This window comes from Salmo salar, chromosome 08 (genome assembly GCF_965601325.2).
Source record: "Salmo salar chromosome 08, fSalSal1, whole genome shotgun sequence".
NCBI lineage: Eukaryota > Metazoa > Chordata > Actinopteri > Salmoniformes > Salmonidae > Salmo > Salmo salar.
Window position 1 is genome coordinate 38,684,939 of NC_138298.1, and position 12,896 is coordinate 38,697,834.

At 47.6% G+C, this 12,896-nt stretch overlaps 2 protein-coding genes across 2 annotated transcripts in view; both read right to left on the reverse strand.

Moving 5' to 3' along the window:
• Nucleotides 1–4,870, reverse strand: part of smc2 (structural maintenance of chromosomes 2) — a 98,411-nt gene extending 93,541 nt beyond the window's left edge. Inside the window, exons 1-10 of the mRNA XM_082978655.1 lie at nucleotides 4,552–4,870; nucleotides 4,213–4,362; nucleotides 3,379–3,501; nucleotides 3,214–3,252; nucleotides 2,665–2,775; nucleotides 2,169–2,213; nucleotides 1,663–1,764; nucleotides 987–1,118; nucleotides 417–566; nucleotides 104–337 (exon numbers count right to left, since the gene is read on the reverse strand). Coding sequence (XP_082834781.1) covers nucleotides 104–337; nucleotides 417–566; nucleotides 987–1,118; nucleotides 1,663–1,764; nucleotides 2,169–2,213; nucleotides 2,665–2,775; nucleotides 3,214–3,252; nucleotides 3,379–3,501; nucleotides 4,213–4,362; nucleotides 4,552–4,719 — 1,254 coding nt within the window. The 5' untranslated portion in view covers nucleotides 4,720–4,870. The remainder of the gene's footprint in view (nucleotides 1–103; nucleotides 338–416; nucleotides 567–986; nucleotides 1,119–1,662; nucleotides 1,765–2,168; nucleotides 2,214–2,664; nucleotides 2,776–3,213; nucleotides 3,253–3,378; nucleotides 3,502–4,212; nucleotides 4,363–4,551) is intronic.
• Nucleotides 4,871–5,960: 1,090 nt separating this feature from the next.
• On the reverse strand, nucleotides 5,961–8,563 carry exoc1l (exocyst complex component 1 like). The gene is made up of 3 exons (XM_045712898.2): nucleotides 7,681–8,563; nucleotides 6,774–6,988; nucleotides 5,961–6,565 (listed from the first exon to the last, which is right to left on the reverse strand). The coding sequence occupies exons 1-3, from the start codon at nucleotides 7,799–7,801 to the stop codon at nucleotides 6,299–6,301; spliced, it is 603 nt and encodes a 200-aa protein (XP_045568854.2). The 5' UTR covers nucleotides 7,802–8,563; the 3' UTR covers nucleotides 5,961–6,298.
• Between the last annotated feature and the right edge of the window lie 4,333 nt (nucleotides 8,564–12,896).

Here is a 12,896-nt window from a genome sequence, read left to right on the forward strand (position 1 = left end):
TAGAGGTCAGAGGTCATCGTCACCTGTTGGGCCTGTGTCAGCTTTACTCAAATCAATCAACAGTGCTGCATATATATTCCATTATGAACCAATCCATTCTCACCTGTTTGGCCTCGGTGTCAGCTTTACTCATGTCGTTCTTGCAGGTCATCATCTGTCCGGCGAGCGTGGCCTCTTCCCCGTCCTCATTGGTGGACAGCCCTGCGGACACAGCCTTGAAGTGACTCTGTGCTGCCTCTAGGGCGGCGCTGTCCTTCTGACCTTCCTCCTGTAGGGCAGACAGCTTCTTTGCTACCTTGGATACCTCTCCTTCCTTAACAACTAGCATCTTCTTATCCTGGGGGGAACACGGACAGAGACAGAGAGACAGTGGTTTTAGTTAGTCATATTTCACCCCCCCCCTCACACCCTCTCACCTCCTCCATGCTCTTCACCAGTTCCTTCCTCTTCTTGGTCTCCTCTGTCAGGTTCTGTTTCTTCATGTCCACAGCACTCTGGGCTTTAGCATCGACCCTCTGGACCTCAGACAGAGTCTCCTCTAAACCCTTCAGCACTCCACCAACCTCCTGTAGGGCAGGAGAGACAGACAGGCGTCAGGACACCCCCCCAGACAGGCACCAGGACCCCCCCAGACAGGCACCAGGACACCCCCCCGACAGGCACCAGGACACCCCCCCCCCCCCCCAGACAGGCACCAGGACACCCCCCCCCGACAGGCACCAGGACACCCGACAGAACATAGTCAAATATAATAACCTCCAAGCCAAATGTTTGAAATATAACTGTCCGTGACCAAAGGGCTCATTCAATGAGATTCAACAGCTGCAGATAGAAACGTGTTGCATAGATCTGCCACAATCATTCATTCACATTAGAGAAGTGGTGCCCATCCGTGTTCTATGTTATCTGCAACACGTGTTTTTTCTTCTCCAACGCTCCCAGAATGGATTAATAAAGTTGTATTGAATTGAATAGCATTTCATTACTTGGTCCCTCTTCTTCTGCAGTTCCTGTATCTGGGCGGAGAGTTCCTGGACCTTGTTTTCGTTTTCTGCCATGCTGGCCTGCAGCTGAGTGATGGAGTCCTGCATTACCTTCAGGTCCTCCGCTGACTTGACCTGAGATTTAAATCAACAACAGTTCCATTAAACTTCACCTGTGAACCCAAATCACAGTGAATTCAATCACATTCACTTTGTTATTCATCCCCAACGGACATTTCTGGGCTTACAAGACACCACAACACAACAACAAGACACCACAACACAACAACAAGACACCACAACACAACAACAAGACACCACAACACAACAACAAGACACCACAACACAACAACACGACAACAAGACACCACAACATGACAAGACACCACAACACAACAACAAGACACCACAACACAACAACAAGACACCACAACACAACAACAAGACACCACAACAAGACACCACAACACAACAACAAGACACCACAACAACAAGACACCACAACACAACAACAAGACACCACAACATGACAACAAGACACCACAACACAACAACAAGACACCACAACACAACAACAAGACACCACAACATGACAAGACACCACAGCAGCTAAAACATGAGGTAATATTCCACACAGGACCTTCAGTGTGTGTGTGTGTGTGTGTGTGTGTGTGTGTACCTTGGTCTCCTCAGCGCAGACAAACAGCCAGGCCACGTACAGACGACTCAGGTGTTCTATCTCCCTCATCAACTTCTGGTACTCCAGGTATGAAGAACGCTCCTACAGGAGGACACAGGGACGGAGAGAGGACGGAGAGACGGACAGAGGACCGTGAAGGAAGACAGAAAGGATAAAGATGGTTAATGAAGGGGAGACATTTACATACGAGTCATTTAGCAGACGCTCTTATCCAGAACCACTTACTCTACTGAAATGCATACATTATTCATTCCTACTGGTCTCCCGTGGGAATCGAACCCACAACCCCTGGCATTACAAGTGCCATGCTCTACCAACTGAGTCACATGGGATGGACAGGAAGGAACGTGTATTAAAGATCCTTGGGGGTGTTTATTCCAGGGTCACACATCAGGGGACAAGGATGTAAACATTGGCAAAACAGATAGAAAGGTCTTGTATTGGGCTGAAGTGATGATTTCATCTTAAAAAACGGGACTTCCTACCTCCTTCAGCTTCTCCATGGTAGGAGTGATCTCTTCATTAAGGATCTGAACACAACCAAACACAAATTAGTCAAATGCGACCAAAATCCAAGGCACCATTTTTGATAGTAGGAGCTACGTCCGTTTCCCCAATCCTGGGGATCCCTAGCACTAACACACTAGATTCAACTAAATGATGAAGAGTTTTTACATTTACATTTTAGTCATTTAGCAGACGCTCTTATCCAGAGCGACTTACAGTAGTGAATGCATACATTTCATTTCATGACATTTTTTTTTTTGTACTGGCCCCCCGTGGGAATCGAACCCACTACCCTGGCGTTGCAAACACCATGCTCTACCAACTGAGCCACAGGGTTGAACCTAGATTCAACTAAAGGCGTGATGAAGAATTGAACTTCGTTTTCTAGAGAGAAAAACAAACCGTGCACCCCTTTGGGTCCCCAGGACCAGGAAACACAGAGCTACGTTAACACAGGTAAAATGGCGGCCCCACCGTCTGTATTTCTTTGAGTTTGGCTTCCTTCTTCTCAATGGTTTTCTGGGCGCTGATCTTTTTACACTCATACATCCTGGTTCCTGCTGCCTCCTCTATCATGGCTAGGATCTACAGAGGAGAGAGGAAGGTTAGAGTTACATCCTGGTTCCTGCTGCCTCCTCTATCATGGCTAGGATCTACAGAGGAGAGAGGAAGGTTAGAGTTACATCCTGGTTCCTGCTGCCTCCTCTATCATGGCTAGGATCTACAGAGGAGAGAGGAAGGTTAGAGTTACATCCTGGTTCCTGCTGCCTCCTCTATCATGGCTAGGATCTACAGAGGAGAGAGGAAGGTTAGAGTTACATCCTGGTTCCTGCTGCCTCCTCTATCACGGCTAGGATCTACAGAGGAGAGAGGAAGGTTAGAGAGGAGATGTAGAGAGGAGGGCAAAGGAGTGTTTGTGTGTCTGCCTTTCCACAGGAAGCGTGCGTGGAGTGTGTGTAGTACGGAAGCTTCAAGTAATTACAAGACTTCATGATTCTACAGTGTGTGTGTGTATAGACTTACCTCAGGCGGTTTCATGTTCAGAACCTTGGTGATTCTCCCCTGAAATATTGTAAAGAGAAGTATATAAATATATAAAAATAAAGATTCAAGTTATTTCTAGAACTTTTTGCTACAATGTGGGACTAATGAACACACCCCAGGTACTTGTGGTGTTTAAACACCTACCTGCATGATGAGGAAGTGGGGGTTGTTAACGTTGAGTCCCACAGAGCAGAACAGATCCTGTACCCTGGTGTTGTTGGCATTCACCCCGTTGATCAGGTACTTGTTCCTACCACCTATCACCACCTGGGATTGGAGAAGGACACAGAGAACTGAGAATCCACTCCATCATAGTAACATTTTTAAGAGAGTCCTCTACAGTTTGATTGACTAATAATAGCTACTCACCATCTGTGAGTAGAACAAGAGGATGAGGTAAAGTAATAAATAGTTTTATAGGAAAGGCATTAAGGTCAGTATGAATAGCTAATAACGCAGTAGTAAGCAGTCAACATCAGTGCAGTGATTGACGCATGAGACGTCATCACAATGACCATCATGACTAGTTTGAGTGACTGGTAACAATACAGCTGAGAAATCACGTCATCACAGTGAAAATCATGACTAGTTTGAGTGACTGGTAACAATACAGCTGAGAAATCACGTCATCACAGTGAAAATCATGACTAGTTTGAGTGACTGGTAACAATACAGCTGAGAAATCACGTCATCACAGTGAAAATCATGACTAGTAACAATACAGCTGAGAAATCACGTCAGTGGACAGTTAGTGTAGTGATTATGGGAAGGAGAACCGTCCTAGTTGGGACTATTTTCAGACCTAACGCAGTAGCTACCAGCTATGCCATAAAGGTTCAATCAGAACACCTGACAGAAGTTGTAGTTAGCTAGTAGTATCCCTTAGTTTGGACCTGCTGGAGCAAGGCATACATGTTTTATTCATCAACATTACTCTTCCCACAAACTGGAATAGAGGCAAGAGGAGAACAACTTTACCTGTCTTGTGACCGTGATTTCGTCGTGGGTCTCGAACCCAAGCGGACTCTGGCTCTTGTTTGCGTTGTCAAATGTTATGGACACCGTGGCTTTGGTGATGCCGGCCTGACCGTTCTTGTACACCAAATCCTGGAGATTGGCCGCTCGCACCTGGGAGATAAGTTAAGATCAGATGGAAATAACGTTACAGCTCGCTAGTTTCTCTACTAACGTTACTGTAACCGCCGATGAACCTGGGCACAGTAAGCTAACGTTAGCTAGCTAACGTCAAGGAAATGTCTTTAGCTCACTGGATAAAAACTAACATCTCTGCGTATTAATGAATAAGTAGCATATTACCTGAGACAAGTTGGTTATCCCCAATAGAAAGCATATCGAGTCGAGAATATTGGATTTTCCACTCCCGTTAAGTCCAGTAATAGCGTTGAAGAGCGGATCAAATCCGTTGATTTCTGTCCTCTGCGCGTAGGACTTGAATCCTTCTAAGATAATAGATTTGATGTGCATCTTTGCGTTGTCCTTCCCCAAAGTATTTCCAAAGTAATCCTTTTCGATATGTTGTAATAACGTGTAAAAACCACGACGCTATAAGGAGAGCTGGTGCTGTCAACAACAGAACACTCCCCTCCGCTTTTCGAATTTTGGCGCCAGGCACGCGGCCGTTCTCTGGTCCTGCGCATGCGCCTATACGGACAAATGTCGTTAAAAAACCTTTTCTAAACCATTTTATACCCAATTTATTTGATACCTTTTATTTAAATTCATTTATTTGAAGTGTTGTAATAATTGTAATAATGTAGCTGTAAATATTAAACAATGTATTTTCTTTTTTTTTTTAGATCAGGAAAGTTGGTCACAGAGTTTCTAAACCCAGAGGCGCAACATCGCGAAACAGACCAGGCCGGAGTTTGATAAATCAATGAGAGAAGTGAAAGATTTTTCAATAGTTGTTAATTTTCTCGAAATCGAAAGGCACTACCTAGATCAGAGCCAACGTCTTAAGTAGTTGTGAACATGTTGTTACTACAACCTCGTGAAAGTCAAGGAGTGTCTTTGACGGCTTGCACATGCGCAATTTGGCGAGAGACGACCGTTAGACCCGATGACGTGTTTCTGCGCATGAGCTTAGCGAGCCAGCGTCGCCATGACATCGCCTTCACCTACAACCGTGATCGGGGATTTCTGTTGGAGAAGCACTTTCAGCCTATCTTTACTTGTACTGTCTTTGATTTGGTCATCTTTATACTTGTACTGTCTTTGATTTGGTCATCTTTACACTGTACTGTCTTTGATTTGGTCATCTTTATACTTGTACTGTCTTTGATTTGGTCATCTTTATTCTTGTACTGTCTTTGATTTGGTCATCTTTATTCTTGTACTGTCTTTGATTTGGTCATCTTTATTCTTGTACTGTCTTTGATTTGGTCATCTTTACACTGTACTGTCTTTGATTTGGTCATCTTTACACTGTACTGTCTTTGATTTGGTCATCTTTATACTTGTACTGTCTTTGATTTGGTCATCTTTATTCTTGTACTGTCTTTGATTTGGTCATCTTTATTCTTGTACTGTCTTTGATTTGGTCATCTTGTCACTCTACTGTCTTTGATTTGGTCATCAAAAATAACCGCATGATGTCAGAGTTTGTTGATTTAGTTTTGCTGCTGCCATCTACGGAAGATATTTCAAAGAGAAAAATTATGAAAAACTTCTCAAACTGATGGAATGAGAACATAAGAAGACAAAAGGAAAGTTGTTACATTTTATTCCGATTATTAGCTGTAATCATTTCACATGCTTGAGGAACAGTGTTAGAACGTTCAGAATCAGAACAGAGACAGAAGGTTTATAAGTACATGCAACACAGAGACTTAGAAATCTGGAAAGACAGTCATTTTAAATAGTGTATTCTTGATACATGGTAGAGCCTATGATTCACTCACACACACACACACACACACACACACACACACTCAGACTCTTTCTCTCTCTCTAAAATGGTATAACTGCTTGCATTTTGCCGGACCCCAGGAAGAGTAGCTGCTGCCTTGGGGATCCACAATAAATCCAAATCCAAATATCTCTGTCAGTCCAGAGGTACAGGGCACAAGGACAGACACACCAGGTTAGCAGCGTAGAAACATATCTGCATCAGCACCACACAGTCTCCTCTGTTCAAATATATAGACGACGGACTGATGTAGGCCAGGTCATAGTTCACCAGAGTCAAAGGTTGCCCGCAGTGCTTTTCGCTCAGGGCAACCAGGGCCCGCGCCATGCAGTACTTGGCGCCGCAGCTGAAGGCCGTCACCGACCGCACAGTGGAGAAGTGCATCAGGAAACACGGGTCGTCCTACAGGGAGGGGGGGGGGGGGGGGGGAGAAGAGAGGGGAGGTGAGGTCATCAAAGGGGGACTAGAAGAAGAAGAAGAATGTCACAGCAAATGTTGTAATGGAACAACTGTTCACCTTGCAGTGAGGACAGAATCATGGCAGCCCCTAGAGTCAACACTTAAATGTAAACACGGATGTAATGCAAAATCTGAGAATGATGTTCCTTACCACGTCCGGATCCCGCCCGTCCAGCAGAGTGAGGTCCTGGAGGAGCCAGACTTCCGTCCTCAGGTAGGAGTCCTCCAAGCAGGAACTCAGGCAAAACTGAGACTTGAGCTTCTTTTTCGATCCGGATTTCTGGGAATTCAGCAACTTGTTTGATCCAGAATACAGTGATTTCCGAGATCTCACCACACACAGCTGCACCTCTTTGGTCTTGGTCACTGTGGACCAGAGGACAACAATTATGTTTTGGAAAGGAATAGTCAAGCCGTTTTCTCAAGCAAAGCTAATGTTGTTTTTACCAATAGGGACAAAATGCATTGTTCCAAAAGGGATGCCGTTTTCCCGAGGACAACGGATGTTATCCAGCATTGGAAATTCAATTAGCGAGTAGAAGTAACACTCCTCTATTGGTGACGTTCACGGACTGTATCCAAAGACAAACTATTCAAGCCTATTTTCCATAGCAGATGTAGTTTGTTATATGACCCTAGTAACCTCCTCATCAACAGACTTCCCTGAGGTCTTTGAAAAAAACAATCCATCCGTCATTAAAAAGAACAAGTAGACCTAAAACAGAAACATCGTCATCTCTGCATCAGAGACCAAAGGAAAGTAAGAACGGAAGAAAACAGAAGAAAAACCACAACATCATTTAGAAAGAGATTTGGTCACACGTGGGACTGGAACCCACAACCCTGGCATTACAAGCATCATACTCTACCGACTGAGCCACACGGGACCATCAATCCATCATTAAAAAGAAGAAAAAACGCACGGAAACAGACAGAACATCATTTAGAAAGAGAAATAGAAGGAGAGAATCGTACAAAATAAAAAAGAAAGCAAGATGATTGAATAAACAAATGAACAATAAAATCAAACAAATGAAACAGAAGATGCTGATTTTTACCGTAGACACAGAGAAAATGTCTTCCTGGTGTTGCTTCATGTATCTCTATAAACTTCTGTAGTTTCTGTCCTTCAGGTCTAAACAACATCCTCTGCATCTCTTTTCTCAGTAGGGACGACATCTCAACACACAGGGATGGACAGGCTGGGAGGAGGAGGAGAGGAAGAGAGAGGGATGGACACTCTGACAGAGGTGGAGAGAAGGAGAGCAACAGAGTGGGAGAGGAGGAGAGCTACAGAGGAGGACAGAGGAGGAGAGAGAGAGTGGAGGAGAGGAGGAGAGCTACAGAGGAGGACAGAGGAGGAGAGGAGGAGAGAGGGTTAGAGGAGGAGAGGAGGAGAGCTACAGAGGAGGACAGAGGAGGAGAGAGAGAGTGGAGGAGAGGAGGAGAGCTACAGAGGAGGACAGAGGAGGAGAGGAGGAGAGAGGGTTAGAGGAGGAGAGGAGGAGAGCTACAGAGGAGGACAGAGGAGGAGAGGAGGAGAGAGGGTTAGAGGAGGAGAGCTACAGAGGAGGACAGAGAAGGAGAGGAGGAGGGCTACAGAGGAGGACAGAGGAGGAGAGAGGGTTAGAGGAGGAGAGCTACAGAGGAGGACAGAGAAGGAGAGGAGGAGATAGGATTAGAGGAGGAGAGCTACAGAGGAGGACAGAGAAGGAGAGGAGGAGAGAGGAGGAGAGCTACAGAGGAGGACAGAGAAGGAGAGAGGAGGAGAGGAGGAGAGCTACAGAGGAGGACAGACAGAGTGGAAGAGAGGAGGAGAGAGGGATACTGGGACAGAGGAAGAGAGGAGGAGAGAGACAGACTGGGACAGAGGAGAGAAGAGAGGGATATGGGGATGGGGAGGAAAGTGTTGCAACAGGAGAAGAGAGACAGAAAAGAGAAAACCACTCAGTCAACAGGAGGGGAAGTAGGAGGTTGGAGAGAGTCTATAAAACCGGGAAAGTGGTGGTGTGTGTGTGTGTGTGTGTGTGTGTGTGTGTGTGTGTGTGTGTGTGTGTGTGTGTGTGTGTGTGTGTGTGTGTGTGTGTGTGTGTGTGTGTGTGTGTGCGCGGTTGACATACCCTCACTCTCTATCTATGTCTTTCTCTCTCTCACACACACACACCACACACACACAGTGCAGCAGTTATGGATGAGCCATGTATCCATCGACCATAATGATATCAGATTATTACTTCTCTTCACTGTAATCGCCCTCAGAGGGACCAGGGAGAGAGAGAGCCAGCAATCAGACACAGGATGCTTCCCTACATAGTGCACTACATTTGACTAGGGCCCATAGGGAATAGGGAGCCATTTGGGACCCTCAGATCCTCCCATCGATCGGCCCTATTAAACCTCTACTATTAAAGTCCATTATGACAGTCTGAAGTGACCAGGCTGGGTGTCTCTCTCCCTCTCCCTCTCTCTCGCTCTCCCTCTCTCTCCACACACACACACACACACACACACACACACACACACACACACACACACACAGACAGACCATTCAAGTCCATTATAACAGTCTAAAGGGACCAGGCTGGGTGGCTCCACCATGGATCCTGGCATCTGCCTCAATGTGTATCATCATGTTCCATTAGATTGGAGTTATACTGAGATGTATAATTGAGAGAGAGAGAGAGAGAGAGAGACACACAAGGACAAGGCAGAATCACACACACACACACCATTTTGCAACAAGCTCTCAGTCTCACATCAGAATTAGACGTGTATCCATGTTTCTCAAATCTCAAATTCCGAAGTGGTTCCAAACAGAACATTTTAAGGTTAGTCATTAATTCTGAATGGTTAAGGTAAGGGTTAAGGTTAGTCATTAATTCTGAATGGTTAAGGTAAGGGTTAAGGTTAGTCATTCATTCTAAATGGTTAAGATAAGGGTTAAGGTTAGTCATTAATTCTAAATGGTTAAGGTAAGGGTTAAGGTTAGTCATTAATTCTGAATGGTTAAGGTAAGGGTTAAGGTTAGTCATTCATTCTAAATGGTTAAGGTAAGGGTTAAGGTTAGTCATTAATTCTGAATGGTTAAGATAAGGGTTAAGATTAGTCATTAATTCTGAATGGTTAAGGTAAGGGTTAAGGTTAGTCATTAATTCTAAATGGTTAAGGTAAGGGTTAAGGTTAGTCATTAATTCTGAACGGTTAAGATAAGGGTTAAGGTTAAGGTTAGTCATTAATTCTGAATGGTTAAGGATAAAGGTTAAGGCTTTAAACAAAATATCAAAAACATCTTTCCGTGGCTGAATTCAAACATGCAACCTTTACAACCAAAGTCAGATGTTGACGTCAAATACAGACTTAACCATTCAGACTTAATGCCTTAACTGAACCCTAACCTTACAAAAGTGGAGTGAATACCTAAACACTTAGACATTTGACATTTGGAACAACTTTGAAATTTGACGTTTGAGAAACATAGGTGAACGTCTAATTCTGCCATCACACTGTGAGACCTGGTTGACTTTTGGGGTGTCTCCGTGACGACAGTATGGTGTCTCCGTGACGACAGGGGGCCCGTGCGCGTGGTGTCTCCGTGACGACAGTATGGTGTCTCCGTGATGTCAGTATGGTGTCTCCGTGACGACAGTGTGGTGTCTCCGTGATGTCAGTATGGTGTCTCCGTGACGACAGTGTGGTGTCTCCGTGACGACAGTGTGGTGTCTCCGTGATGGCAGTATGGTGTCTCCGTGATGTCAGTATGGTGTCTCCGTGATGTCAGTATGGTGTCTCCGTGATGTCAGTGTGGTGTCTCCGTGATGTCAGTGTGGCGTCTCCGTGACGTCAGTGTGGCGTCTCCGTGACGACAGCGGGGCGTCTCCGTGACGACAGTGTGGCGTCTCCGTGACGTCAGTGTGGCGTCTCCGTGACGACAGTGTGGTGTCTCCGTGATGTCAGTGTGGTGTCTCCGTGATGTCAGTATGGTGTCTCCGTGACGACAGTATGGTGTCTCCGTGATGTCAGTGTGGTGTCTCCGTGACGACAGTGTGGTGTCTCCGTGATGTCAGTGTGGTGTCTCCGTGATGTCAGTATGGTGTCTCCGTGACGACAGTATGGTGTCTCTGTGATGTCAGTATGGTGTCTCCGTGACGACAGTGTGATGTCTCCGTGACGACAGTATGGTGTCTCCGTGATGTCAGTATGGTGTCTCCGTGACGACAGTGTGGTGTCTCCGTGATGTCAGTATGGTGTCTCCGTGACGACAGTGTGGTGTCTCCGTGACGACAGTGTGGTGTCTCCGTGACGACAGTGTGGTGTCTCCGTGATGTCAGTATGGTGTCTCCGTGATGTCAGTGTGGTGTCTCCGTGATGTCAGTGTGGCGTCTCCGTGACGTCAGTGTGGCGTCTCCGTGACGACAGCGGGGCGTCTCCGTGACGACAGTGTGGCGTCTCCGTGACGTCAGTGTGGCGTCTCCGTGACGACAGTGTGGTGTCTCCGTGATGTCAGTGTGGTGTCTCCGTGATGTCAGTATGGTGTCTCCGTGACGACAGTATGGTGTCTCCGTGATGTCAGTGTGGTGTCTCCGTGACGACAGTGTGGTGTCTCCGTGATGTCAGTGTGGTGTCTCCGTGATGTCAGTGTGGTGTCTCCGTGATGACAGTGTGGTGTCTCCGTGATGTCAGTATGGTGTCTCCGTGACGACAGTGTGGTGTCTCCGTGACGACAGTGTGGTGTCTCCGTGATGACAGTATGGTGTCTCCGTGATGTCAGTATGGTGTCTCCGTGACGACAGTGTGGTGTCTCCGTGATGTCAGTATGGTGTCTCCGTGACGACAGTGTGGTGTCTCCGTGACGACAGTGTGGTGTCTCCGTGATGACAGTGTGGTGTCTCCGTGATGTCAGTATGGTGTCTCCGTGATGTCAGTGTGGTGTCTCCGTGATGTCAGTGTGGCGTCTCCGTGACGTCAGTGTGGCGTCTCCGTGACGTCAGTGTGGCGTCTCCGTGACGTCAGTGTGGCGTCTCCGTGACGACAGCGGGGCGTCTCCGTGACGACAGCGGGGCGTCTCCGTGATGTCAGTGTGGTGTCTCTGTGATGTCAGCGGGGCGTCTCCGTGACGACAGCAGGGCGTCTATGGTTATCAGTTTCAGTTCATTATGTGTCATTCTGTCATTGGCTGTTCAGAGTGGATAGAACACATGAGACTGGAGGGGAGAAATAGACTCAAAATGATGATTTGATTTATGTGTGTGTGTGTGTGTGTGTGTGTGTGTGTGTGTGTGTGTGTGTGTGTGTGTGTGTGTGTGTGTGTGGTTGGGTTTGGCGCGTTTGTGAAAACAGAGAGGGATCGTCCTTCAGCTAAGTGCTTTTGTGTTCATGTTGTTGTTGGTTTTTGTGGTCATTTTCTGGAAAGGCTCTTTAGAACTGAAATGGAAAGGAGGGAGGAGGAGGGAGGGAGGGGAGGGGAGGGGAAGGGGAGGGGAAGGGAAGGGGAAGGGAAGGGGAGGGAAGGGAAGGGAAGGGAAGGGAAGGGAGGGGAGGGGAGGGAAGGGAAGGGAAGGGAAGGGAAGGGAAGGGAGGGGAGGGAGGGAAGGGGAGGGGAGGGAAGGGGAGGGAGAGGGAGGGAAGGGAAGGGTAGGGAAGGGGAAGGTAGGGAAGGGAGGGTAGGGAAGGGAAGGGAGAGGGGAGGGAAGGGAAGGGAAGGGAGGGTAGGGAAGGGAGGGGAGGGAGAGGGAAGGGAGGGAAGGGAAGGGAAGGGAGGGAAGGGAGGGGAAGGGAAGGGAGAGGGAAGGGAAGGGAGAGGGAAGGGAGGGAGGGAGAGGGAAGGGAAGGGAAGGGAGGGGAGGGAAGGGGAGGGAAGGGGAGGGAAGGGAAGGGAAGGGAGGGAAGGGAAGGGAGAGGGAGGGGAAGGGAGGGAAGGGAAGGGAAGGGAAGGGAGAGGGAAGGGGAGGGAAGGGAAGGGAAGGGAAGGGGAAGGGAAGGGGAGGGAAGGGGAAGGGAAGGGGAGGGGAAGGGAAGGGAAGGGAGAGGGAAGGGAAGGGGAAGGGAGAGGGAGGGAAGGGAAGGGAGGGAGAGGGAAGGGAGAGGGAAGGGAGGGGAAGGGAAGGGAGAGGGAAGGGAGAGGGAAGGGAAGGGGAGGGAAGGGGAAGGGAGAGGGGAAGGGAAGGGGAGGGGAAGGGAAGGGGAGGGGAGGGAAGGGAAGGGAAGGGGAGGGGAAGGGAAGGGAAGGGAGGGGAAGGGAAGGGGAGAGGGAGAGGGAGGGGAGGGAGGGAAGGGA